General features: G+C 39.3%; 1 protein-coding gene across 7 annotated transcripts in view; it reads right to left on the minus strand.

Moving 5' to 3' along the window:
• Positions 1-27,178, minus strand: part of DYM (dymeclin) — a 439,642-nt gene that overhangs the window by 43,343 nt on the left and 369,121 nt on the right. For 6 of the 7 annotated variants that reach the window (XM_032259512.1, XM_032259516.1, XM_032259515.1 and 3 more), the window contains one exon: positions 18,011-18,124. In XM_032259512.1, coding sequence (XP_032115403.1) covers positions 18,011-18,124 — 114 coding nt within the window. Of the gene's footprint in view, positions 1-6,080; positions 6,264-18,010; positions 18,125-27,178 lie in introns of those variants that run through there. The other variant, XM_032259514.1, reaches the window with a different exon arrangement.

Raw genomic sequence — 27,178 nt, forward strand, 5'->3', positions numbered from 1 at the left:
CGTAGACGGGCAGTTTGGGGATTCCCTTCCAGCTCTTTCCCTTCTGGGATTCTTCTATTCTCTTTGGCATCCATGCTTTCCCAGTTTCTCTTCTATGGTTTCCCAGGCCAGAAATATCAAGGGTCTTCCATGTGAGGTGCTTCCTCCCATATCGTAAACTACATGGACTGTACTTGGTCCCAGGCTAAAAGCCATGGAAATAGAAATGTACGTATATAGCTTCCTGTCTCCTCTCCTCTAAATGAGCATCAACAGCCTGAAATGGTTTGCTTCTATTCACTTTCCAGTATCTTCAGGTAGTTGTGTTTTGTAGTATATGTTCAGACTTTATAGTTGTTTTTTGTAGGGTGTATTATCTGGTAGGGTCATGATACCTAGAAGCAAAAACTTAATTCCCAGTCCTATTTTCAACCACGGTGCATTACTTTATTCAGCAATATTTAATGAGTAGCTATTCTGTGCAAGGTAGTGTATTATGTCAAGATGCTATGGAGGGACGTAAACATAGAAAACACAGCAATGAACTTAAAAATGAAATAAGATTAAAATATATACACATGTATTAATACACAAGGTAGCAAGAGATAAAAACATTACAAAATGGTAAAGAAGAACTTGGAGAGAGGGTGTTGGCAATACTTTTTGAAACATGGATATAACTTCAAAGAAAGACAGGAAGTGGCATATCCAAAGGCACAGAGGTAGAAAAATGCAAGTAATGCTTTGGCAATAGTACATGGCTCAATGCGGACAAGAGTGGAGGGCTGATGAGACTGTCATGGCCAAGAGTGTGAAAGACATAATGATAAGGTAGACCTATATTTAGGGGATGGTGAAGACAAAGGAGTAATCCCCAGTGTTTGTCTAGAGGCAGTGGAGGAGCCAGAATAGCTTCCTGTTTTAGATAGCACTTACAGAAGCAAGAAGTAAAATCTTCTAGGAAGCAGAAAAGTATAAAGAATATATAGGACTACAGATACTTACACACAGCCACTGGATTGAAAAATAAAAGGGATGACATCCTTTTTTGGGTATGTAGAAAAACAAGAACCTTCAAATACTCTTGATGGAAATATAAATTGACACAACTATTTTGGGTAGCAGTTTGGATCTGAAATCGAACAGATGCATATGTTCAATTTCAATACTGACAGAATACCACTGTCCATACAGCATTGTTTTTAGTATAAAGAAACACAATTGATTTTTGTACACTGATCTTTTATCCAGCAACTTCTAAAGTTCATTTATTGGTTCTATTAGTTGTGCTATGGATTCCTTAAGATTTTAACAAACAGGATAATTTCACCTGCAAATATTGTTTTTCTTGTTGTTTTTAATATAAAGATGTGGTTTCGCTATGTTGCCCAGGGGTTCTCAAACTCTTGGCCTTAAGCTGTCCTCGGCCTCCCAAAGTGTTAGGATTACAGGTGTGAGCCACTGCACTTGGCCAAATACAGACAGTTTTATTTATTTTTTGAGATGGAGTCTTGCTCCGTCGCCCAGGCTGGAGTGCAGTGGTGCAATTGTTGCTCACTGCAACCACCGCCTCTGGATTCAAGCTATTTTCCTGTCTCACCTTCCTGAGTAGCTGGGATTACAGATGCATGCCACCACGACTTGCTAATTTTTATAGTTTTAGTAGAGACTAAAATTTCACCATGTTGGTCAGGCTGGTCTCGAACTCCTGACCTCGTCATCTGCCTGCCTTGGCCTCCCAAAGTGCTGGGATTATAGGCGTGAGCCACTGCGCCCGGCCTACTTATTCGTTTTTTAATCTGTATGCATTTGATTTGTTTATCTTGTTGTATGCCCTTCTAGGGCCTCAAGCACAATGCTGAGTAGATGTGCTGGGAGCGGACATTCTTGTTTTGTTCCTGATTAGTGGAAAAATAATTTTGTCTTTCATCATTATGTGTGACATCAGCTGTAGGTTTTTTCCAGGTGCCCACTGTCAGGTGAAGAAGTTACCTTATATTCCTAGTTTTGTGAGAATTTTTTATCATGAACAGATGTTAGGTTTTGTCTGTGTGTATTGTGGGGGTCAGCAAACATTTTCTATAAAGGGCCCAGTAATAAACACTTTAGGCTTTGTGAGCCATATGATCTTTGTCACAACTACCTAACTCTGCTACTGTCATGTGAAAGCAGACACAGAGAATACATAAATAAGTGGGTGTAGCTGTGTTCCAAGAAAGCTGTATTTACAAAAATAGGTGGCAGGCAGGATTTGGCCTGTGGGTTGTGGTTTGTTGATTCTTGGTCTATTAAAATGATCATGTGGTTTGTCCTTTATTCTAATATGACATTATTATGCTGTTTTAGTTTTGGATATTAAACTAATTTTCTATTCCTGGGATAAATCTGACTTGGTTATGGTGTATAATCCTTTCTATACACTGCTGGTGTCACTTTGTTAATATTTTGTGAAGAATTTTTTTGTGTCTCTATTCATGAGAGATACCAGTCTGTTCTTTTCCTGTGATGTCTTTGTCTGGTTTTGTTATCAAGGTCATACAGGCCTCCATGAATTTGCTGGGTAGCATTCCTTTCTCCTACTCTAGTTTCTGAAAGAGTCTGTGTAGGATTCACATTATTTCTTTGCAAAACTATTTACCAGGAAAGACACACGAGCCTGTGTTCTTCTTTATATGAAGATTTTAATTACGAATGCATTAAAAAAAGTAAGAGGTCTATTCAGTTTTTACATTTCTTTTTAAATCAGTTTTGATAGTTTGTATCTTTCTAAGAATTGTTCATCGATAACGTTTGTTTAAATTTGTTTCTAATATTGTAGTCCTTTATATTTAATTTCTGCAGGATTAGTAATGATGCCCTTTTTTCATTCTTTACTTTGGTAATCTGTGTCTCCTCTTTTTTTCTTGCTCATTCTAGGTAAAGTCTTATCTATTTTATTGATCTTTTCGAAGAATCAGCTTTTGGTTTTACTGATATTATCTATTGTTTTCCTGTTTCCTATTTCATTGATTTGTGCTCTAATCTTTATGATTTCTGCCCTTTTGCTTATGTAAGGTTTAATTTACTTTTTTTTTTTTTTAGTTTCTTAAGGTAGAAGCTTAGATTATCTGATGTTTCTTTTATTCTAATGTAGGATTTAAAGTTATAACTTTTCCTCTAAGCACCACTTGAACTGCATCCCACATATTTTGATATGCTGTATTTTCATTTTCATTTCGTTCAAACTTTCTTTAAATTTTCCTTATGACTCATTAAAAGTATGTTGCTTAATTTCCAAATATTAGATTTCGAAAATACCTTTCTTTTGTTGATTTCTAATTTAATTATGTTTTGATCAATTAACATATCTGTATGATTTCATTCCTTTCAAATTTGAGACTTGTTCTGTGACCCAGCACGTGGTCTATCCTGGAGAGTGTTAGGTGTGTACTTGAAAAGAATATGTATTCTGCTGCCGTTGGGTGGAATGCTCTGTAGATGTCAGTTAGATCACATTGGTTGATGGTGGTGTTCAAGTCTATATTCTTGCTGTCTTTCTATGTTCTATTATTGGAATATCAAAATCTCCAACTATTATTTTGAATTATCTCTATGTCTTTTCAGTTATTTCAGGTTTTACTTCATTTATTTTGCAGAATTTTTTTGTAGCTCAAAATTTTAAATGATCTAGATGTCTATCAATAGCAGAATGGGTAAACTGAACTATTTACATAATGTAATACTAATACCTCAGTGGACAGGAACAAACGTTGTCTAACAACATAAATGTCTCTCATCAACAAAATGCTGAGTGAAAGAAGAAAGTTGCAAAGGAAAATATAGTGCATGGTTCCATTTATGAAAAGGTCAGAATTGGAAACCACATCGTTTGGAAATATACACACAGATGGTAAAATTATGAAGACAGTGATGACAGTTATCCCCAAAATCAGGACAGTATTTACTTCTAGAGGGTGTATTGGGACTTCTGGGCTGTTGGCAATGACCATTTCTTGATCTAAATAGCCATTATACAATTATTTACTTTGTAACTATTATTTAAAATATATCTATAGTTTATTTGTATATATGATCTTTCAATTTACACTGTCAAAAAAAAAAAAAAAAAAAAGTGGAGGTTGGGTGTGGCGGCTCACGCCTATAATCCCAACACTTTGGGAGGCTGAGGCTGGTGGATCATGAAGTCAGGAGATCGACACCATCCTGGCTAACACGGTGAAATCCTGGCTCTACTAAAAATACAAAAAATTAGCTGGGCATGGTGGCACATGCCTGTAGTGCCAGCTATTTGGGAGGCCGAGGCAGGGGAATCTCTTGAACCCGGGAGGCGGAGGTTGCAGTGAGTCGAGATTGTGCCACTGCACTCCAGCCTGGGCAACGGAGTGAGACTCTCTCTCAAGAAAAAAAAAAAAAGAAAAAAAAAGAAGGTGTTAGTTTTATTAGTAGGTGAGATCTTGACTATGTTCTAGATATGACATATGGCCAGAAATAGGGAATTATTCTTATGACTCAATAAACTTCTTAAATTGGGTATAAAATGTGTTCCTTCCAATTTCACTGTGAGACTAGTGAGTAACAATATAATTTAACAACAAACCCATCTCAAGTTTAACTTATCTAACACCAAAGAAAAGCTGACTTTAAGTAAACTATTTCATATTTTAAATGTAATAGGGTAATTTCTATTTGAAAAAGCATGCTTTGATGAGCAAAGATCATTTCTAGACACAGTATACAACTCACCATTTTTAATGTTGGGTTTTTAAAAGAGTAGATATTCAAGTGGGGCAAGTAGAACATGCTGGGAATGATTTTCACAATCCAGTAATTGACATTATATTAGTCAGAGATAAGGAAGCTCCCTGAAATATTGGTCCAACATTTGGACATATCTAACAGAAGAGTCAAAATTGAGAGAGACAAATAAGGACAACTGGTTCCTTTTTTTTTTTTTTTTTTTGACAGAGTCTCACTCTGTCACTCAGGTCTGTCACCCAGGCTGGAGTGCAGAGGCCTGATCTCAGCTCACTGCAACCTGCACCTTCCAGGTTCAAGCGATTCTCCTGCTTCAGCCTCCCGAGTAGGTGGTACTACAGGTGCATGCCACCATGCCCAGCTAATTTTTGTATTTTTAGTAGAGATGGGGTTTCACCATGTTGGCCAGGATGGTCTCAATCTCTTGACCTTTTGATCTGCCAGCCTCAGCCTCCCAAAGTGCTGAGATTACAGGCATGAGTCACCATACCTGGCCTGCAAGATTTATTTTGCTACCAAAAAAATCAGATTATTTGTCACTTTTCATTTAAGTGTTTTAGTTTTTTCTGACTATATTCAAGATGCAATAATAAAGACTAAATTGTTCTATTCTAGGATTACAAAGTAAAAACTATGCTTAATTTACTTACCCATTGCAAGAAAAAAACTGCTTACAAACTGCTTAGAAATCTAATATATATTTAATTAAATAAAAATAATGTAAGACATTTCTAATGAATACCATGGATTAGCCTGTTTACCAAGAATGATTACCCAGAAAGTAAATACAACATTAAGCCACTGCATGTTTACTGCAGTTTCAATATTAGGTACAAGAAAGGCGTAATAGCCTTTCAGTACTCCATAAAGCAGCAATGGACACAACTTTCAGAAGTTTCAAAGGTTACTCTACAACACTGAGTACAGATATTGTCAAACTCAAGGACTTAATTTGGTGTATTATGTATGCTTTCAGTTACATAAATTGGTCTAATAAGCAAATGAGTTAAGAGGAAGCAAAAATTTAGGATTTGAAAGAATGAACAGCTGAAATCTATAGCTCAAAGATAAGAGGGACTACAATAATCTTGTCTGTCACCTAGGGTGGCGTACAGTGGCAGGATCAGGGCTCACTGCAGCCTTGACTTCCAGGGCCCAAGTGATCCTCCTGCTTCAGCCCCTTGAATAGGTGGGACTTTAGGTATGTGCCAGTACACCAGGCTAATTTTCTGGCGTGTGCCGAGTAGGGGGGTAGTTTTAGTAGAGATGAGGTCTCCTTATGTTTCCCAGGCTGGTCTCAAACTCCTGAGCTCAAGTGATCCTCCTGCCTCAGCCTCTCAAATTGCTGGGATTACAGGCATGAGTCACTGCACCTGGCCCCAATGAACTCCTTAGCCTGAGTTTCCTCACATGCAGAAGGGAAATTATCCTTACACCTCAGAGAATTGCTAGGGAGACTAAATGAGATCACCTATATAAAAATACCTACCAGAGCACCTGGTATAGAGCAAGTGCTCAATTAAAGTTACCTGAACAGTAAACAACAAAGAAAATGGAAGTTGAGTCAAAAGAGGGATACTTATTTTTTTTATTTTTATTTTTTATTATTTTATTTTATTTTTTTTTTTAATAAAGACGGGGTTTCACCATGTTGGTCAGGCTGGTCTTGAACTCCTGGCCTCAGGTGATCCGCCCGCGTTGGCCTCCAAAGTGCCTGGATTACAGGTGTGAGCCACCACGCCCAGCCAAAGAGGGATACTTATGTCAGACCGAAGAGCATATGCAATATTTAAAAGACCACAGACTTCATTAATGGAATTTTACTACTCTGTCTCATTTTAAAGTAATTCTCATCTTATATTTGGGTTACACGTAAAAGATTTTCTACTTTGGCAGGTTACCAGCAATGCTCAAAGAACTGTTTAACCAGACAGATTCCTCAGTTCATCACCAGCCTAGTAGGTTAGAATCTCAGGTGGGATCCAGAACCTGCATTTGAAAAGGTGCTCCAGGTGACGGTTCATTAATTAAGAGAATTCTCTTGAAGTCCTCATTTTGGTGGAGGGAGAATCAATGTGACCAGAATCCTTCTTAGATAACCCCCAAATAGAACAGATTCTAGTACCAACATTATGGGTGTTCTATTGTGCTTCCCTACAGTCCTTGTCCTGCAAAATGACTCTGAGGGATTCAACTGAGGGACTGGCCTTGGCTAAGATTGCCCATTTGCTTCCTTCTCAACGTGTAAAACTGGTGACTTGGAAAACTGTAGCGACATCCTGCAAATGTGTGTGTGTGCACGCGTGCATGTGAGGTCATGGAGTTCACAACATAACATTTCTTACATGGGGATTAAATGGTCCTAAGGATCAGGTGCTACATTATTCTAGTAGTTTTGGGAGCCATTTATGAGCATGTGTTTACTATTCCGTGGGAGGCAGAAGTAACTTATAAGAGTTGATCTTTGTCTTTACTGGACAAGAAACTCAAGGAGAGTCAGAATGGGCAGAAGAACCACTGTGACTGTCAAATTCTGCAGAGATCATCTTGGGCCTGGTGAAATGTTGTCTCCCTTTTGAAGAAAGAAGCCCAGCACAGAGCTGTCCCTTTTATGCTGAATGCTTCCTAGTTCCCATCCCACAGAAAAAAGGTAACATTTCAGGAAAGAGAGAAAATAATTTTTTTTAAAAAAGTCTAAAGTGATAAAAAGAAATACAGGAGAAAAAGGTCGAATGATGTCATTTGTACAAGTAAATTAGTTATTAGCTAGCAGCAGACTTAGTCTGAAGAAGAGGCTTTGCTGCTGGGCTGGTGGACGGTGCCAGGCATTCGGTATCCTCAACCTTCCCAGTCAGATGCCAGAGGCTTCGTCTCCTGTCAGTTTCTGTCAGGCCCTGAGTACATGCATGCTCCACATGCATCAGGCAAAGTAGAGAGAATGAACCAGAAAAAGCAAACAGTGGCTCTTTATTGGACCCTCATAGAGCCTGACAGGCCCTCCATGCTCTTCACCATCTGAGAAAGGTTCAGAAATAGGAAAAAATGAGATCACTTGAAAAATTTATCCTCATAGCATAAATCAGAATATTTTACTCTGCTTGAACTCACTGCAGGTGATAGTCAAGAAGAGAACCCCTGAGAAACTATTAAACATTTAGTAAGGCCAATTTACATAGGAATTAGCTTACTGATGAGATCTACTAAAGCAGAGGTCTTCACAGTTTGTAGCTGTAAGAATGCACGCGTGGAAGAACATAGGCTTTTAAAAAGTGACTGTTCCAACAAAGTGACCAAGACCTTCAGTCCTCACTGAGCTTCTTTATCATATTTTGGAATAAAAGCCAACCTTTCAAGAGTCTATGGAGAGCCTTTCTTCAAAGAATGTTTTCTTGAAGCAGCATTTTATGGTCAACAGGCCCATTCTTCGTTGGTATCCTTCTCTTTCTGATTTCCTCCCTCCCTCCCATTCAGCAAATATTAAAGTGCCCAGTATGTGCCAGGTATATTTCAGAAAACGCAGCAAACAAAATATGAAGACTCCTGGCCTCCTGGAGCTTACATTATCTGAAAGGATAATAGCAAATAATTGTATATTATGCTAGATGACAAATGCTGTGGAAAAAGAAAACATACAGTAGGATTAGGGGACTGGGAGTGCAGAAACATAAACTGAGAGGTCATGCAGGTCCCATAGAGAGAGAGATGTCATTTGCTCACGCGAGTGAAGACTTGAAGAAGATGCAGAAATGAGGTCAGCAGATATCTGGAGCAGGGAGAGTGATCCAGGCAAGGCTCTAAGGGTGAAGAGGGCAGGTATGCTTGGAGGAATTATCTAGTGCTGTGCTTCTCAAACTGGAGCAGGCATCAGTTTACACTGGGGCTGACGTTAAAGCGCCTACTGCCCCCCGCCCCACAGATTCTAATTCCATAGGTCTGGGTAAGGCCCGAGAACCTGCATTTCTTGCAAGTTCCTAGGGGATGTTGATACTGCTGATACGAGGATCACATTTGAGAAACAGTGACTTGATACATTATTTTTAAAACTGAGTTACTAAATAATAGTGAACCATTAAATCAATTTAATAAGTTTGACCAGCAATTTTTAAAAAAGAAACAGAATAGGAAATATTGGAGCCCATCATGTTCAATGAGGGTAAGTACTGTTTTATGAAACTTTTATTTCAGTTGTATATAAATGTGTGAGCTGTATCATGTTGTAAAATGTATTTTTTGCTGTGGGTGGTAGTCTAAAAATTTGAAAGCCACTGGACTAATTACTGTATCATTAAGTAACATAAGCCACATTGATACAGCAGAGAGAATGAGGGGAGTCCTATTGCTCCAGTAGGACACTAAGCTGAACTTGCCTTGGACCTTCTCTTGTAGTCACACACAGATTTCCCCGCCTGGATTTCTCTTTCATCTTGGCTTTATGGAAACCTTTAAGACAGAGAAATTCAAGTCCAGGTTTCTCTTAAACCTTCCCTGACGAGCTCTTTCCAGCGGTGTCTCTGTTCCTTCTTCCAGAACTTCTGCACCATTCATTTGACAGGAAGCATAAACTGCCCTGCTCTATTCAGCTGTGCAATGCGAGGGTGTGCCTTTCTCTCCTCAAAGTTGATACATTTTTCTGAGGGGAGGGGTAGTGTCTTACACACTTCTGCTTCCCCAGCGTCCTAGCAATGCTATGGTCAATGCTATGGAAGGAAGAAACAAACCACATTTGTAAGAGATGCTTGTTTGTATATTACAGGTGATACTGGTGATGATCATGATGATGAAAATTAATGTAAAGGGACAGATGAGTGCACATATCCTGAGAAGCAAATCTGGGGACAGCAGGGAAGGGTGGTAGAAACAGGGCCAAATACTGGAAAACCAACTGGCAGGGAAAGCTTGGTGGTAAGAGACCCTTCGTCTTCCACTCAAGAGCCTGGGCTCAGGGGGCTTTGGGACAGCATGCCATGGAGAAGAGCCTCACTCTTCACTACGAAGAGTCCCTCCTTTAATGTTCCGCACTAATGCCATGCAGTGAATAAGGAGAGTTGAAGGACCAAAGGAGGAATCAGGAGTTTGGCTGAGAAGAAGGCGAGAAATAGGAACCCAGAGGCAGAGCGGAGAAGTTAATTTACCCCACAAATATGTACTGAATGAGAGGAGTGTGCTGGGAATGGTTTTTGCTATAATGGAGGGACCTACGTGGTGCCACAGCAATGTGGAGAAAACCACCTGAGTGTGTGCGGGTGAATCGGAGTGGGCTTCATAGAAAGTGGGGAGCATGACTGGCTCTCCTGACAGGCCACAAAATGTGAGAAGCCAGAAGCTGCATGCACAAAGGCCTGGCATGCAAGGACTCTGTCCATCTGGTGATTGGCCAGTGGCTGATAGGGTTAGAGCATGGGATCCATAGGAGGAAAAAGAACAAAACTTAAGTCAGGAGCTAGGCCATGAAGTGCCTTGCATGCTGGATCAGAGCAGGGTGTATGGGCAGCAACAGGGCTAAGGATAACTGGGAGGAAGAAGGACGTGGAAGTGGGGGTCCTGATTAGGAGTTTATAGCAATAGACGGCGGGGGAAAAGTGGAGAAGCCACATGGGAGGGTGGCGATGTGGAGGAAAAGGGATGACTTGAGAAATGGAATGTCTAGAGCTTGGAATATAATAGTCCTTTTGAGTTAGAGGGAGGATGCTGGCTATTCATATTTCCACAGGTAGCGATACCTGAGGAGCATGGATGTGGGGGGAGGCAGGAGAGAGTGACTGTGGACATGCAACGCTTGTTTCTGTGGGACTCCAAGGGGACCCAGCAAGGTACTCAGGAATCTGCTCTAGGGGTAGAGAAATGCTTAGGATGAGATAGGGAAGAGACCCCCGAATCGGAGAAGAGAAAAGGTTTTAAGGAAGTTAATATTAAGAAGCTGTGAAAAACCTCTTGAAATTTCAGTTAGTGTAATTTTCTATATTTTTCTTTTCTTTTCTTTTCTTTTCTTTTGAGACAGAGTTTTGCTCTGTCGCCCAGGCTGGAGTGCAGTGGCATGACCTTGGCTCACTGCAACCTCTGCCTTCTGGGTTCATGTGATTCTCTTGCCTCAGTCTCCCAAGTAGCAGGGATTATAGGCCCCTACTACCATGCCTAGCTAATTTTTGTATTTTTAGTAGAGATGGGGTTTACTATCTTGGTCAGGCTGGTCTCGAACTCCTGACCTTGTGAACCACCTGCCTTGGCCTCCCAAAGTGTTGGAATTACATGCATGAGACACCACACCCAGCCAATTTTCTATATTTTTCTTTATGCAACTAAAGACAGCCATGAAAGTATTTTAAAAAGTGGATATAAAATGAAGGCTTTAAAAATCATTTAGTGTGAAACTGGTATTTACTTTTAATTCCTATGACTTATCAAGTGTCTTAAGTTAATGAAAAGTTTTGTTAAGGTCAATAACGTATTATTCCATGCTTTCTTATTTACACTAAAAGGTAAGTTACTTCTGGTTAATTCCCCTTGAAAAGCACGACCTAGTTTTCAAACAGTAGATACGGTAAAATTCTTAATCCTCAAATGACATAGATAATTCACTAAACTGAAGAAAAGAGGGGACTTGGGAACCCGACATAATAAAATCTGAGGTGGTAGTGGTATGAGAACACGCATGGATCTGGATGAATTCTGACCCATCACCATGACATTCAAATTGCTCCACAGTAAGCGAAATGCGAGCCAGCAACATGCCCTGTTGTGGATACAGACAGTGAGAGCTTTGAGCTGCGGCTTCTAAGTTGGCTCCCAGAGGATATACTAACTTTATTTATTTCCTTCCAAACCCTAAAGGAGAAATAAGCGACTCAGGATTTCAAAGCCTTTTCTTTAGGTCTCTGTTTAAGCAGGAGGGTCCGGAAAAAATAATTACCTGGTATTGCCTTTCCCAGACTTCACAGAATACCAGTAAGAGGAGAATGTTTAGAATGATATTAATACTATTTACTCTGAACAGCCAAGTTGTTTAACTATACAGACAGATTTATCCAAAGAGTATGTATTCCCACATAGGATATTACACAAATATTTTAGAAGGCTACGTCAAATAATATTTGATTGAAAAATATTTTATTTGGTTGGAAGTCAATTACTCTTCATGGGCTTCCAGATCTTACTGTTTACTTGCCCAAAATTGGAAGAATACTAGTTCTACAAATTTGGCTTCAATTCTACAATGCAAGGGAAACTTCTGAAACTTTTGGCTCATCAGCTTCAGCTAACATTAGATGGTGAATTTCTCACAAGTAGGGGCACTGTGATCCTCTCAACAACCCAGAAGGTAGTGGGAAAGAATTCTGAATTCCTAAGTGTTTATATATTTTAAGAAACAACAAATCAATTAGTGTCTATTATTCCACATTTTCACAGAGAGCTTATTAAGATAGCATTTCCAATTTGAAACCAATTTTACATCAATATCATGTACAAAACTATTATTACATACCTGACAATTATTTTATCAGTATATACTAGTAAATGACTCCAAAGACTATAATGTGTTGTTATATAGTATAATATAAATATTATTCAACACACAGCTTGAATTTTCAGTCAACTTTAGATACTGTAGTATTCTGTGAATTAAACTCTAGAGGTTTTAAGTGATTCATTTTATTATAAACACTCATTCCAAAAAGAAGATTAAAATAATTGAGATAAGGCTTGATTGTAAGGGTAAATAGGCTTTTTTTTTTCCTAGTAACATCTGTGGTAATAATATGCTATCATTTAAACCAACTAGGATGACTCACCATCTGTGGGTAAATGTAATTTTAGTAAATGTAATCTTTTCCAGTACTGGTGATAGTTTTTTTTTTTTTTTTTTAAACTGAATCATCCATCCTGTATCCTTTTGCAACCATGAAGTGAAATGGTAAGCTGAGGTCAGGAATACAACTTCTTGCTATGTTCCAGGACCAAATTAACTAGCCCACTTAAGAAATTAACTCATGACCTTGGCCTCGGAGTCAACCTGCCTGGGACCTACCATAGATCAATTATTTTCTGTATTTAGCCATAATTCTGAAAAACGAAAAAAGTTACATTTTTAAAAATATGTCACTGTCTCAAATATAGATAACATTTTATTTTTGAACACAGTATAATAAATGAACGAATATTAACATTCAAGCACTTAGGCTGTAAAGTAATTCATTCTGCTTTAAGGTAAATATTACAGTGAACTACAAGATTAACCTTCAGTATCTGCTATGGCCATGGAAGGGGTCTTGGGACAAGAATGTTCACTAAAGGAATTAGAAAATAAAATCTGAGATTGGAATAAGTAAACAAAAATGGGCTGAGGACACAACTAGTGAGAGATAAGCCAAAAGAAAGGGGCTACAAGTGATCATAAGGAAGGGATACGAAGGGAAAAAGATTTATATGAACTCTATTTTTGCAACTTTTCTGTAGGTGTAAAATTATTTAAAAATAAAATGTAAAAAAAACAAAAAGCAAAACAAAACAAAAACGCCAATAGCATCAGCTCAAGTATCTCCCCTTCTGGCCATCCAATCTAAAATGGTCCCCTTCCCAATATTGTCTATCTTCCTCTCATTTATTTACTTTCTATTTTATTATTTATTTGTTTGTTTTGAGACAGGGTCTCACCCTGTCACCCAAGCTGGAGTACAGTGGCACGATCTCAGCTCCCTGCAACCTCTACTTTCTGGGTTCAAGTGATTCTCCTGCCTCAGCCACCCGAGTAGCTGAGACTACAGGCTCATGGCAGATTTTTGTATTTTTAGTATAGATGGGGTTTTGCTATGTTGGCCATGTTGGCCTGGCTGGTCTCAAACTCCGGGCTGCAAGTGATCCACCTGCCATGGCCTCCCAAAGTGTTGGGATTACAGGCATGAGCCACTGCACCCAGCCTATTTACTTTTTATTATTGGCTGCTATCTAAAATAACACATATTTACTTATTTATTGCATTGTGCATCTTCTCCATAAAACAAAGCTCTAAGAGGGCATAGATTTTGACTGTTGTCCCTTGCTGTATCTGCAGTGTCTAGGATGGTAACTGGCACACAGAGAAAGAAACATTTCCATGAATTCAATTTCCAAAGAGGATGACAGAATAAAAGTTAGAAAAGCAGGTCTAGAGATAGAAAATGTTACTCCCAAACTCCTAAATTCTAATGATTTCCTCATTACAGTATATAAAGTGAACTTTTCATTTATCTAACATTTAAACAACTAAACACAAGCTAGAAGATGACAGGAGGCTCACAGGTTGTAGGCACAAAGTGCTATGGGTGGTTTGAGGAGGGAGGCAAACGCACACTGAGGAGTAAAGGGAACAGCTTCACAAAAGTTGTTAAATTTATCAAGGCCTTTAAAGAAACCTTAGATTTTAGAAAGGCAAAAAGCAAAGGTGGGCCAGGCATAGTGGTGAGTGCCTACCATCCCACTACTCTGGAGGCTGGGGCACAGAGATGGCAGAGGCCTGAAGTTCAAGGCTCTAGTGCGCCATGATCAAGCCTATGAAAAGCTACTGTGTTCCAGCCTGGACAACATAGGGAGATCCTGCCTCTAAAGAAAAGAGAAAAGAAAAAGCAAAGTTGGGAGAATGAATTATCAAGAAGAAAGAACTGTGTGAGCAAATCCAAAAATGCAGGAAAGGAAGAAGCAAAAGGCAGAAAGAGTTCTGGTTTGCTGGAGCAATGAGTGGGTAAAAGGAAATAGGGAGAGAAAAGACTGGAATGGTGGGTTGGGGTTACATTGTGAATAAATGGTCTAGAATTCCAGTCTAAGAACCCTAGACTTTACTGGGTAACAACAGGGCCTTGACCTCTGAATATCTGTAAATAGAGTTACTAGAGTACTGCCCTGCAAAACTCATCATGGAATTATAACAGAATTCTAGACTCTTAAGAACTACAAGAAATCTTTGGGTTCATCCTGTGTAACTTTCCATTAATAGGAATTCTTTTGGCCTTTTCACCCTCTGTCTTGGATTTGAGTCCTCTGCCATCCGGTGATCTAGTTACCATCCAGGCTTTATCATGAATACTTTTCATGAATTATTTCATAAAGCGACATATTGATTGCTAAACAACTTCAGTAGTCAGAAAGCATTTCGTTAGGTTAAACTCACACCAGTCTTGGTCCAATCTCTACCCATTGCCCTCTGGCATAAAATGAAATGCTTAATTCTTCTTTTACAGCATGACAAGCAACAGCCTTCTACCTGGCTGCTCTGCTTCTCAACACAGTAGCCAGTGATTATACTAAAATCTGAACAACATTAGCTATTATTACTCTGCCCTTAAACAAAAGGCTCTGCCCCTGTGAGAAGCTGGTACCAGCCTCTTCTCTCCCTGGTGGCTGCCCCTACTGACTTACAGGCCATTCTCCCATTTACCATGGCATTTGGCTCTTAGTCTTTCTCCACTCCTCTTCTTAAAATCATGCACTGGTTCCCATTTCACTCAGAAAAGAAACCAAAATAATTAAAATGGTCTACGAGGCATCTCCCACCCCCATCATCTTTGTCCGTCTGCTACGTACGACTCTCCTCTTGATCCTGCGGCTCTAGCTACTGTGGTCCCCTCTTTGCTATTCCTGCAACATGCCTGGTGTCCTCCTGCCTGAGGACATTTTCAGTGGCTGTTTCTAGTGCTTAGAACTCCTCCGGTGTCAGCATGTTACACTCGCTCACCTCCTTCTTATCTTTGCTCAATGTTGCCCAGACCACCCTTTTAATTCTATAACTTTCTCCTACCACATTCTCACAGATGCTCCCCAACTCCTTATCCTGCCCCGTTTTTTCTCTATTGTCCACAGCACTTTCCATGTTCTAATACACTAGATCCTTCTGTTACTTATTATGCTTACTAGTCCTTATTGTCTCCTCCTACTAGCCTGTGGGCCTGGAAGGGCATGATCTCTGCCTGCCAGTGTAACCCAAGCATGTAGAACAAGGGCCTTTACTGAGCAGAGGCTTATTAAATATTATTCGGTGTTGATAGAACACGGTGGCACGCTGAAACCTAACATGTCACATCTCCTTATCTCGCTGGTCATTCCAAACAGCCACCCTCTCCTGTGCGGTGTTCCCATGCTGCTTTGTGCTTTCTCTCCCCTGATCCAATCTGCTTCTTCTCATCCTCCCATACTCATAGTGACTTTTTGAAACTCAGCTTTGTGGTTATTAAGTATCCCTACATTCTCAGGCCTTGTACTGCATCCTCCCTCCCTACTTCTTCTTTACATGAAATCAGGCTCTCCCAGCAGGATTCTGATTCCCCTGGAACCTTTGGAAGTGGAGGCTGCACATTCTTTCATATTTCATACCCTTCAGGGTCTGAAGGTTGGTGTTCTCTTTGCTTTCATTGTAGTTCCCTCACTAATGTTACTCTGCCCTTAAACAAAGGGTTCTTCCCCTATGAAGCTTCCCCTACCAGCCTCTTCTCTCCCTGGTAGCTGCCCCTACTGACTTCTAGGCCATTCTCCCATTTACCATGGCATTTGGCTCCTAGTCTCTCTCTTTCCCCTCTGACTTGTCATCATCTGGGGTGACTAGGAGGATGCTCGTGTGAGTGACCCATCCTAGGCTCCCAATTCATGAACTGTTAATGGCTCAATCACAGTGACTCATCCACATTCACCCATTTCAGTTCCCCATACTCATGGCCAAATCCACACTCATCCATCTCTATCCCCCATACTCATGGCCAAATCCAGACTATGTCATCCACAAGGTCTGCTCCACTGTTGACATCTGAAATATAAATATCCTGCTCTCTCGTCGCAATCGCTATTACCTCCACTGTGCTGCTTCTTTGATCTCATCAAAATCCCCCTTCCCCAGACTCCATTGCAGTGTCCTTTTCTGGCAGCCTCTTAATAGTTCTACTTTGTTCTTGACTGAGCTTAGACACCAAGATCCATCACTTCCTGGGAGCAGCCACTCTAATCTTCATGGATTTTTTTTTGTACTCGTTCACATAGTATAGTTTACATAAATTTGCAATAGTTCAAAAAATCCCACAAAAATACCCCCAAACAACAAACCAAGGTCTTACTTTATATAAAAATGGAAAGGAACACATCCAAGCTGGAGGGCCCAGTGAACGGTAACCTGTTTTTATGCTCTTACCACATGGTGGTGCCACTTTGGCTGATAAACAGAACATTTGCCATCTTTGCTCAGGACCGTGTGAATCTCACTGTTGTTTATATACAGTGGAACTTCTGTAAGTGATTATGATGACTAATGTGCTGTTGTTTTACAAACTCTGTTATTATAATTGAAAATATTTTTATATCCTACAACAATATCTCTCAAGCATTCATTAAGCAGTGGTTCTAGTGATAGTGCTGAAAAACACGGCCCCCCAGAAACAGTAACACTGGAACAGACGTTAGTTGTGATAAAACATTATGAAGGCCAAATATCCACTATGACCTCCTGTGTTGGTAATTTAGGCGAAAGCACTCTAAAAAATTAGAGCAAATGAAGAAAAAATTAAAAAGAACAGTAAAGTAAAAGTAAGCTGCAATGCTGTACATTCATGCATTCCCCCAAAGCATCCCCTTTACATCTTTTCTTATGGGATAATTAGCCTTGAAGTATGAGTTTTATATTGTGAGACCGCTTCAGGAATACACGTATCACACAGATGTAAATGCCTTTTCAAACACAGCATTTCTTCGCCTTCACAAAGTTAAACTCCTTCTACTACTACATCACAGGCACACAGCAAACAGTCATTTTCCAGTTGTTTAGCTTTGGCTAAGTTTCTTAACCTCGCTGTATATCAGTTTCCTCATCTGAAAAATTAGGATGATAGCACTACCCACCTCAAAGGGCTGTGGTAGGGACTGAATGAGCTTGACATAATACATTTAGAACCTGTGTGGCACTGAGTCACACTGTGTGAGTATCAGCTTACACAGTTGTAATCACCACCTTCTCATCAACTCTTGATGATACTTTTAAGGTTGAAGTTGTTTCACTGGGTTAAAAAAAATAAGGTGTCCCTTTATTAACAGTATTTGAATTATAGCGCATGCCATGGTTACTTGTAAGATATGTGGTGTATGAAAGTATTAATGCTTCTTTTGCTATTTTCTCTTGAAAAGCTGTCAGAAACCTTTATCAAAGTTCTGAGGAGCCCTTCTAGTCTATGTACTGGGTAAGTAGCATGATTCTGGATACGACCTGCTCAGACGCTAACATTTACATCAAGGGACACAGCAGTGTTAAGTGGACATTTCTTAGCCATCTTACCTTCAGTCTGTCTTTGGGCAGTGCAACGACACCTTGCTTAATTATTTCCAGGACCCGTTCCACTGACAGCTCAGCTCCAGCTTGCAGCAACCTTGAGCTAAAGAAGGTGATCACCTGTAATGTAAAGTGTTATTTTTTAAACAAGCAGATGTATGAAGTACATTTTTAGTAGATGCTTTTCTCACATGGTAGTCAAACTATCATGATTCCATTCCTACAATGACCTGGCTTTTAATTCGCTAGCCCTCACCTAAATGCAGTTTGCTCTCTGTTGGATTTGACAGCTGAACCAGATGCAACCCGTCAATACCCAGGGCTGATTATTTATTTTGTGAATTAAGTAGCCTCCTGAATTCTACTCTTTCTTGTGCTGCCCGATCTTGCATTTATATTTCATTTAGAGAGCAGTATCCAACAGAAAAGTGAGGAGAGAAAGCTAAACCTTAAAGCCTATCACTTTTGAAGCTCAGTAGTAGCTCTCTCTCTCTCTTTCTCTCTCAAAAGGGCTTAACAGGAAAGGAATTTGAAGCTAATGGCTAAAATGATGTTTTGGAGATTATCTATGAATTTAATTTAGCCATATTTCCCTTACCCTGATCACCAGGGATAATGAATAGCAACCTATAATTACTTTTGCTTCATGTTATAGCACAGCCCAAAGTATGCAGCAAGATACTAACACAGTAGCATTCCGGAAATAGCACTGTCCCTAAATATTTGTCACTAAAAATGAAAACATCATTTTTCAGCAAATTATTTAAAAAACCACAATGTTCATAAATCAAGAAGACTGCAGATCCCTTTTAAACTCAAGAAAATAACATTTAGATGTCTGTAGTCAGACATGCAAAAATATAAAAATTTATTGTGTTTTTGTCAAGTTGAGCATTACATTTATGTCTTCTATTTTATATGTCAAATATATTGCTACAAACAGTTATTCATAAACATTTTAATGCATTTTCTTTCAGAATTACTCTCTTAAATGTTAATTGTTTAAGAGTACAATAACTTTTATCTTAACCATTCTAGTGGAACGTACACTATATTACCTGAATGCCACTAAATGCATTTGTTCTGGAAGGTAAAGAGACTTAGCATGTGCCTCACAATTCTGTGGCAATGAGTGGGAACAAAGCAGCCCATGACTGGTGACACTGCTTGTGATTCCAGATAAACCATTTCTTTATTTCAAGCAGTTTGCTGGCACCACTAGGCTTTTTTGCAAGTTGCTTATTTCGTCCGTACGTTGGTTTTTCGGTATGTGCCTATGAGCCTTGTTCCTCCCCATGTCGGATTTTAAGTCTTTTTAAGTTTCTGGGATTAATATTTTGTTCACAGAGCTTACACACAGCAGGTCCAGAAATTGGTTTCTATAATATAGTGAATAAATCTTTGAAGAAAGACACAACACAGATAGCAAAACATAATAGATTAAAATCCTATTTTAAAAATATGCAACAACAAATATGCAAATTAAATGCTTTCCTTTTGTGTAAATGTCTTCACAGGTTGCAAACATGAGCATAGTTTTTCTGAGAAAAAGAATGGTTAACATGTGAAATGCCATTTTTGTTGGTAAAAATACGGTTTAATGTTAGCAATTTCATAAGGGTCAGCCTAACACTTATCCATAAAATTAGCTTCTTTGACCAAAAGACATTTAAAACGTAGGAGCATATCTGTTAAAAACAGATAATAAAAAAAATTAAAAAGTAGATGTTACAAATGCTTGAAGATTACTTTTTTTTTTTTTTTTTTTTTTTTTTTCCTAACATGTGCTCAAAGCTGACATTTCACTACTGGATTTTTGTTTCGTTTTGTTTATAGCAGTAGATAACATAAACAAGAAGTAGTTCTCAAGCATGGCTGACCATGAGAGGCAGCTGAGAAGCCTTGTGAATGGCTGACTCCAGGGCCTGATCAGAGACCTGCCATTATACATCAGGCTCTCCAGGTGATTTTGATGATCAGCCAGAATCTAGACCAGAGGTCTCCGAACTTTTCAGGATGTACACATCTACAAGTAAAAAAATGAGGACGTGCTTGCAATATATGTTCTAGTTCTTTCTAAATCATACAATGTACTACAGCACTGATATTTTATATATTATAAAATGTTCATAAAAGTAAATGTAAACAAATGAGATAAAGATGAAATGAATTAGATTTTTAAAAATCAATGATACAAAACACATTTTTGGTACTCATTAAAATGTTATTGAAAATAATCTGGGTAATTACCTCTATGTCCCACTAATCACAGTGGTTTCACAGGACCATCAGCAAGCACAATATTTACCCACAGTAAGATGCATTGTTTGTTACAGTGAATATAAATCCATAGTGCCAACAGTCTTCCTGATAAATTTTATGGATCCATTTCTTGTGAGATTAGACTGGTTTGTCATTGTTTTCCCCCTGTAATGTGGCACTTGTTCTAGGAGGAGGAGGATGTCAGCTCTGCCATTATCTTTTGTCATATGTGCTTATATTTTTCTATCACCTTCAGTCTGTTGGGAAACACGCTATTTTGTGAGGGTTTAATTAAATCCAGATACTGTAACCAGGAACACATATACTACACTAAGCTTTATGTGAATGAACAGGTGAGCTCAGGTATGCCAAGCCCTATGAGTTGAACTCCTCCTATCTCCTCCCTCGGGATATCTGGAGTACTGAAGCTGACACAGATCCTGGCACATTGTAAAGGCCAATACTATTAGTAAAACTAAATCTCTTTATTTTTAGATGAATAAATAGAAGCTCTAATATCTTCTTTCCATGCTTCTATGGACGAACTGTTAGTGCAACCTCTGGGGCATGTGCATCCATCCCCTTTGATAATCACTAATTGAGATAACAAAATGCACATAATCAAAGCTAAACGGAACTTACAGTATTCACATACTACTCAAAGACATGAGAAACCAACAAAAGGGAGTGTACTTATGTGTCACACCACCAAGAACAAAGTAACGCAATGACAGTTTTGCTTTGTTGACTCTGGCCTATACCGGCTTTCCTCTAAGCCTCAAGGAATTTCCATTTCCACTGGGAAAGCTGCAGAGTAGGCATGAGGCTGGGCTTCTAACTAAATTCCTTTTTCAAACTGGCTCTCGTTCGTATGTTTTAAAGCTGACATTCTCATGTTTTTGCATTCAAATTCACTCTATTTTAGAAAATGATAAAACTACCACTTGCAGAAGGGAAGTATAATTTATGTATCAAAAACAAAGGAAACAAATCTATCCTGAATGTTTATTATGGACAGTGCTGTACAAACACTATTTATTTAATTCTCACAACAATCCCATGAGGCTGATAAAAAATCTCTGTCCTGCAGAACAGTAAAAAGGATCAGAAGGACAAGAAACTAGACTGTGGTGACCCAGGCAAGTGGGAGGGGCAGGACTATAGTTCAGATATTTCTTCTTACTTTATCATGTCTCCAGCAATTTCCACATGACAAAATGGAGATTAGCTTAGTTTTTCAGAAAGAAAATACCTGACTGAAAGGTATAAGTAGTTTAGCCAAACCTTTCAGATGCTGTCTGACTGCAACACCAGCAAAGAACGTGAAACAATTCATTCAAAGATATGAGCTTCTATTTTCTACTACCGGGTTATAATTTTGCACATAACAGTACTTTTAGTGATGATGATTACAACAGATCTGTGGCTTTTATCAATTTGTACAGCAACCATTAAAACTGTTCAAGTAGATGAACTTTTATTCCTCTGAAAATCTCTGCATGAGACACAGCCAATAACAGAAAAAATGTAAGTAAAACCTTTAGTGAAAGTAGGGATGGATGCTTTGTCAGTGTAACTCAAAGACAACCTTTCAAAGGAAGGTACTTTTCCACAGTGCTTGTTTTACAGCCTTCCTCTACATACCATATTTGGCTGCAACTCATGAAATCCAAGTATAGCATATTACCTTCCATTATGCTATTAGCTTTGAGCAGTGATTGCCCAATGTCACATTCTGATTAATCAGTTGTATACTTTGAGTAATGTCTATTCACAGTTAACCACTTGTCATGAAATGAGTGAATGATTATTATTAATAGATCACAGATTAATAGAAACAAGAAGCTTTTCTGGAATAGAGGAGGGTAAAAAGGAGCTAGTATGTGGTTGTCAGGCAAACATACTTGCTTGCTAAAAATGGCCACTCTCCTAAGAGGTAGAAGTAGAGAGCTAAGTTTTTTTAAGACAACAATAGATGTGTAAAATTCATATATATTTCCTCATTGACTTGACTTTTTAAAATACAGTTACTGTATTTTAGTCAATACATGTATTTACAGCCCATTCATCGGAGGAGCTCTCTTGAGGATTTGCCAGGGAAATAAATGGATGGTACCATCTTCTTTCTTCAAGAAAGATGCAATATAATTTGGGACAGATCAAACCTGAATAATTAGAATAGACATCATGGTAAAGTGGATAATGAACTACTCAAAGTCAGAAGGCCTAGACTTGAGTCCTGCCTGTGATATTTACTAGTAATATGACTTGAAAACCACTCAACATCTAGACATTGCATGATGCAGTGGTTTACAGAATGAACCTGGTGTCAGACTGCTTAGGTTTAAATCCCACCTGTCCTTATAATACCTTCAATGTGACAAAGTTACAGCACCTACTGCATAGAAATCAACAATGATAATGTGGCAACTTTGTCATTTTGTCAGTGAGAGTACTGATATACACCTAATAACAATAAGAGCTAACGTTTTGTGAGCACTTGCCATGTGCAAAGCACTTTGCGCTGTGCACACCTTAACTTATGTAAGACTATAAATTTCTCTCTGAGCTTTTGCTGGGTCCCACGAATTTTGATAAGTTGCATTTTCACTTTTGCTCACTTTAAATGTGTTCTATTTCCCTTGTAAACTTCTTTTTGGCACATGGGTGTACTGTTCAATTTCCAAGTATTCGAAGATTTTCCAGATATCTTTCTTATTGATTTCTATTAAATCATTTAATTTCATTGTGGTCAAAGAATACACTCTAGGTGATCTTAAGTCATTTAAATTTGCTGAGGTTTGTTTTACGGCCCCATGTATGGTCTATCTTAGTGGATGGTTCGTGTGCACTGATGTTGTTGGGTGGTATGTTTTATAAATGTCAACAAATCAAGTTGGTGGTTAGTATTGTTTGGGTTTTCTGTATTATTACAAATTTTCTGTTTATTTGTTATCAATTACTGAGAAAGAAGTGTTGACTTCTCCAATTATGGATTTGTCTGTATCTTCCTGCAATTCCTTTTTTTTTTCTTTGTACTTTTTTTTTTTTTTTTTTTTTTTTGAGACAGAGTCTCACTCTGTCGCCAGGCTGGAGTGTAGTGGTGTGATCTCAGCTCACGGCAACCACCACATCCTGGGTTCAAGTGATTCTCCTGCTTCAGGCTCCCAAGTAGCTGGGACTACAGGCATGCGCCACCACGCCCAGCTAATTTTTATAATTTTAGTAGAGATGGGGTTTCACCACATTGGCCAGGATGATCTCTTGACCTCATGATCTGCCTGCCTCAGCCTCCCAAAGTGCTGGGATTACAGGAGTGAGCCACCACACCCGGCCATCTTCTTGCAATTCTGTTAGTTTTTATTTCATGTAGTTTGAAGCTCTGTTGTATACACATTTATGATTGTTATGTCTCCTTGGTGAATTGACTTATTTATTATCACATGGCATCCGTCTTTATCCCTCGTAATGCTCCCTGTGTTGAAGTCTACTATGTCTGCTATTAATACAGTCATCCTACCCTTGTTTATTTATTTATTAGTGCTTACATAGTAAAACTTCTTTTATCCTTCTACTTTTAACCTATTTATTCCTTTATGTTTAAGGTGGGTTTCTTATAGACAGCACATAGCTAGGCCTTTATCCAGTCTAAAAGTTTCTTTTAATTGAGGCATCAGGATTATTTGCATTTGACTTAATTTTTGGCAAGGATAGATTTAAATCTAGATTTTTTTGTTGCTGTTGTTCCACTATTATTTATTTTGCTTTTCCTGTCTGCCTTTGAACTGAGTATAATTTTATGATTCTATCTTATTTCCATTTTGGGCTTACTAGCTACATTTCTGTTTCAATTTTTTTTTTTTTTAGTGGTTGCCCAAGAGTTTATAGTATACACCTTTAATTTATCACAGTCTACCTTCACATAATATTATACCACTTCACATTGTCAAGGACTGTGAAAGTGAAATTGTACCCTACTTGTGAGTTAACAAGTTATGCAGTCTATAGTTCATGGATCCTGGAAGAAGAGGTATTTATGGGTCAGAGACAGAGGACAATTTGTTAATCACAGCGACAGCAGTGATCAGAGCATCTGTAGTAGTGCACTACCTCCCCAAGCCCCAGTTTGCTCAGGGTGATGTGACAAAGGTCAGACAACACCTGCACATGCAGTAAGTTATATTACAGGACAGAACCCTGAGCTGAGGGAATCAGAATCTCTTAGAATGGTCAGTAACCATGCTTACCTTTTGCTCCAGAAGGAGATACAAACATCTTTGAAAAGATAATCTATAGACAGAGGGAGTCAAGATGGCTGAATAGACACAACTCCGGTGTACAACACCCAATGAGAGAGACACAGAAATCCAGAGATCTCCTAGCTCTAACCGAGGTACCAAGTGCATTTCAACAGGTCTGGTCCAACAGTGAGCAAAGCCCAGGCAGGGGAGATCGAGGCAGGGAGAGGTGCTGCTTCACCCAGAAAGTACATCTGACAGGTGAGTCGGAGGTTCCCCCTCTGGCACTCTGGTCCAGATACAGCGCTTCCTCCAAAGCCTCAGCAATACACAGAACAGGGGATCTTTGCCAGTCAAGCGTGGGGAATTGCAAGCGTAGAGTTGAATAATAATCCAGGACAGTGTCCTGGATTGGCGCGCAGATCTAAGCAAATGCATAAGCCCATGAGCTGGCCGGGAGAGCCTGTGGACTGAGCTATTGCGCCCTCCCCCTGTCCGGAGAAAGAGGGAGCCCAAGGCGGGAGGACAGAGAGAGCAGCTGGGTGGGCCCCTCCCCCATGACCAGAGAGAGGGAACTGAAAACAGGGAGATAGGCAGTGTGGCTGGGTGAGTCCCTCCCTTCCCCTACAAACCCCAGAGGGCTAAAGCACTAACTCCAGCGGGTTGAGCAGCCAGTGCCACAGTGTGAGTTGAACCCTGAATGATTCAGCCCTGTGGAGGAAGGACATAGCTCACTATTAAAGGGGTGGGACTAGTCCTCAGGTTTTAACAAAAAACACAGGAAGCCTATGTAGCAACAGGATGGCGTTCTTGACAACCCAGCAGCACCTCCAGGTCAGCAGAAGAGGTGGGCCTAAACTCCCAGTGTAAACAAAAAAGACACAGGAAGCTTACCTAGCAACCGGAAGGAGTCCATAGAAACCAGGTAGTGCCTCGACAGGCAGACAAACAACCTCATCAAGCAGCTCCCTGAGACCACAGCCAGGAAAATCCATGATTATGGGAAAAAAACAGCACAAAAAAGATGAAACCATCAAAGACCAGAACACCTCTTCTCCTTCAAGGGATCACAACTCCTCGACAAAACGGGAACACAACATGATCAAGAAAGAGTCCAACAAATTGACAGAAACAGGCTTCAGGCAGTGGATAATAACAAACTTTTCTGAGCTAAAGGAAGACGTTCTAACTCAGTGCAAAGACACCAAAAACCCTGAAAAAAGGTTAGACAAAATGCTAACTAGAATAACCAGCTTAGAGAAGAACATAAACGACTTGATGGAGTTGAAAAACACAGCAAGAGAACTACGTGAGGCAAACACAAGTTTTAATAGCCAAATGGATCAAGCAGAAGAAAGGATATCAGAGATTGAAGATCAACTCAATGAAACAAAAAGAGAAGGCAAGACAAGAGAAAAAAGAGTGAAAAGAAACGAACAAAGCCTCCAAGAAATATGTGATTATGTGAAAAGACCAAATCTACGCTTGATCAATGTACCTGAATATGACAGGGAGAATGAATCCAAGCTGGAAAACATGCTTCAGGTTATTATCCAGGAGAACTTCCCAAGTCTAGCAAGGTAGTCCAACATTCAAATCCAAGAAATACAGAGAACTGCACAAAGATATTCCTCAAGAAGGGCAATCCCAAGGCACACAGTCGTCAGATTCACCAGGGTTGAAATGAAGGAAAAAATACTAAGGGAAGCCAGAGAGAAAGGTCAGGTCACCCACAGAGAGAAGCCAATCAGGCTCACAGCGGATCTCTCAGCAGAAACTCTACAAGCCAGAAGAGAGTGGGGGCCAATATTCAACATCCTTAAAGAAAAGAACGTTCAACCAAGAATCTCATATCCAGCCAAACTAAGCTTCATAAGTGAAGGAGAAATAAAATGCTTTACAGACAAGCAATTACTGAGAGATTTCGTCAGTACCAGACCTGCCCTACAAGAGCTCCTGAAAGAAACACTAAGCATGGAAAGGAAAAAGTACCAGCCACTGTAAAAGCAAACCAGCGGGCAAAGAACAAAAATGCAATGAAGAAAATGAGTCAGCTAACGGGCAAGAAAACCAGCCAGTAACAAAACGGCATGATCAAATTCACACATAACAATATTAACATTGAATGTAAACGGCCTAAATGCCCCAATCAAAAGACACAGACTGGCAAACTGGATAAAAAGTCAAGACCCATCGGTGTGCTGTATTCAGGAAATCCATCTTACATACAAAGACACACACAGACTCAAAATAAAGGGATGGAAGAAGATTTACCAAGCAAATGGAGAACAAAAAAAAGCAGAGGTTGCAATCATAGTCTCTGATAAAATGGACTTCAAACCAACAGAGATCAAAAGAGACAAAGAAGGACACTACATAATGGTAAAAGGATCAATCCAACAAGAAGAGCTAACTCTCCTAAATATATATGCACTCAACACAGGAGAACCCAGATACATAAAGCAAGTTCTTAATGACCTGAAAGGAGAGGTAGACTCACACACAATAACAGTGGGAGACTTCAATACTCCACTGTCAATATCAGACAGATCAGCAAGACAGAATATTAACAAGGACATCCAAGACTTGGAAGCAGAGCTGGATCAAATGGACCTAACAGACATATACAGAATGCTCCACCCCAAATCCACAGAATATACATTTTTCTCAGCAC

The sequence above is a fragment of the Sapajus apella genome, unplaced genomic scaffold, assembly GCF_009761245.1.
Source record: "Sapajus apella isolate SASKATOON/1434 unplaced genomic scaffold, GSC_monkey_1.0 scaffold109, whole genome shotgun sequence".
Classification (NCBI taxonomy): domain Eukaryota; kingdom Metazoa; phylum Chordata; class Mammalia; order Primates; family Cebidae; genus Sapajus; species Sapajus apella.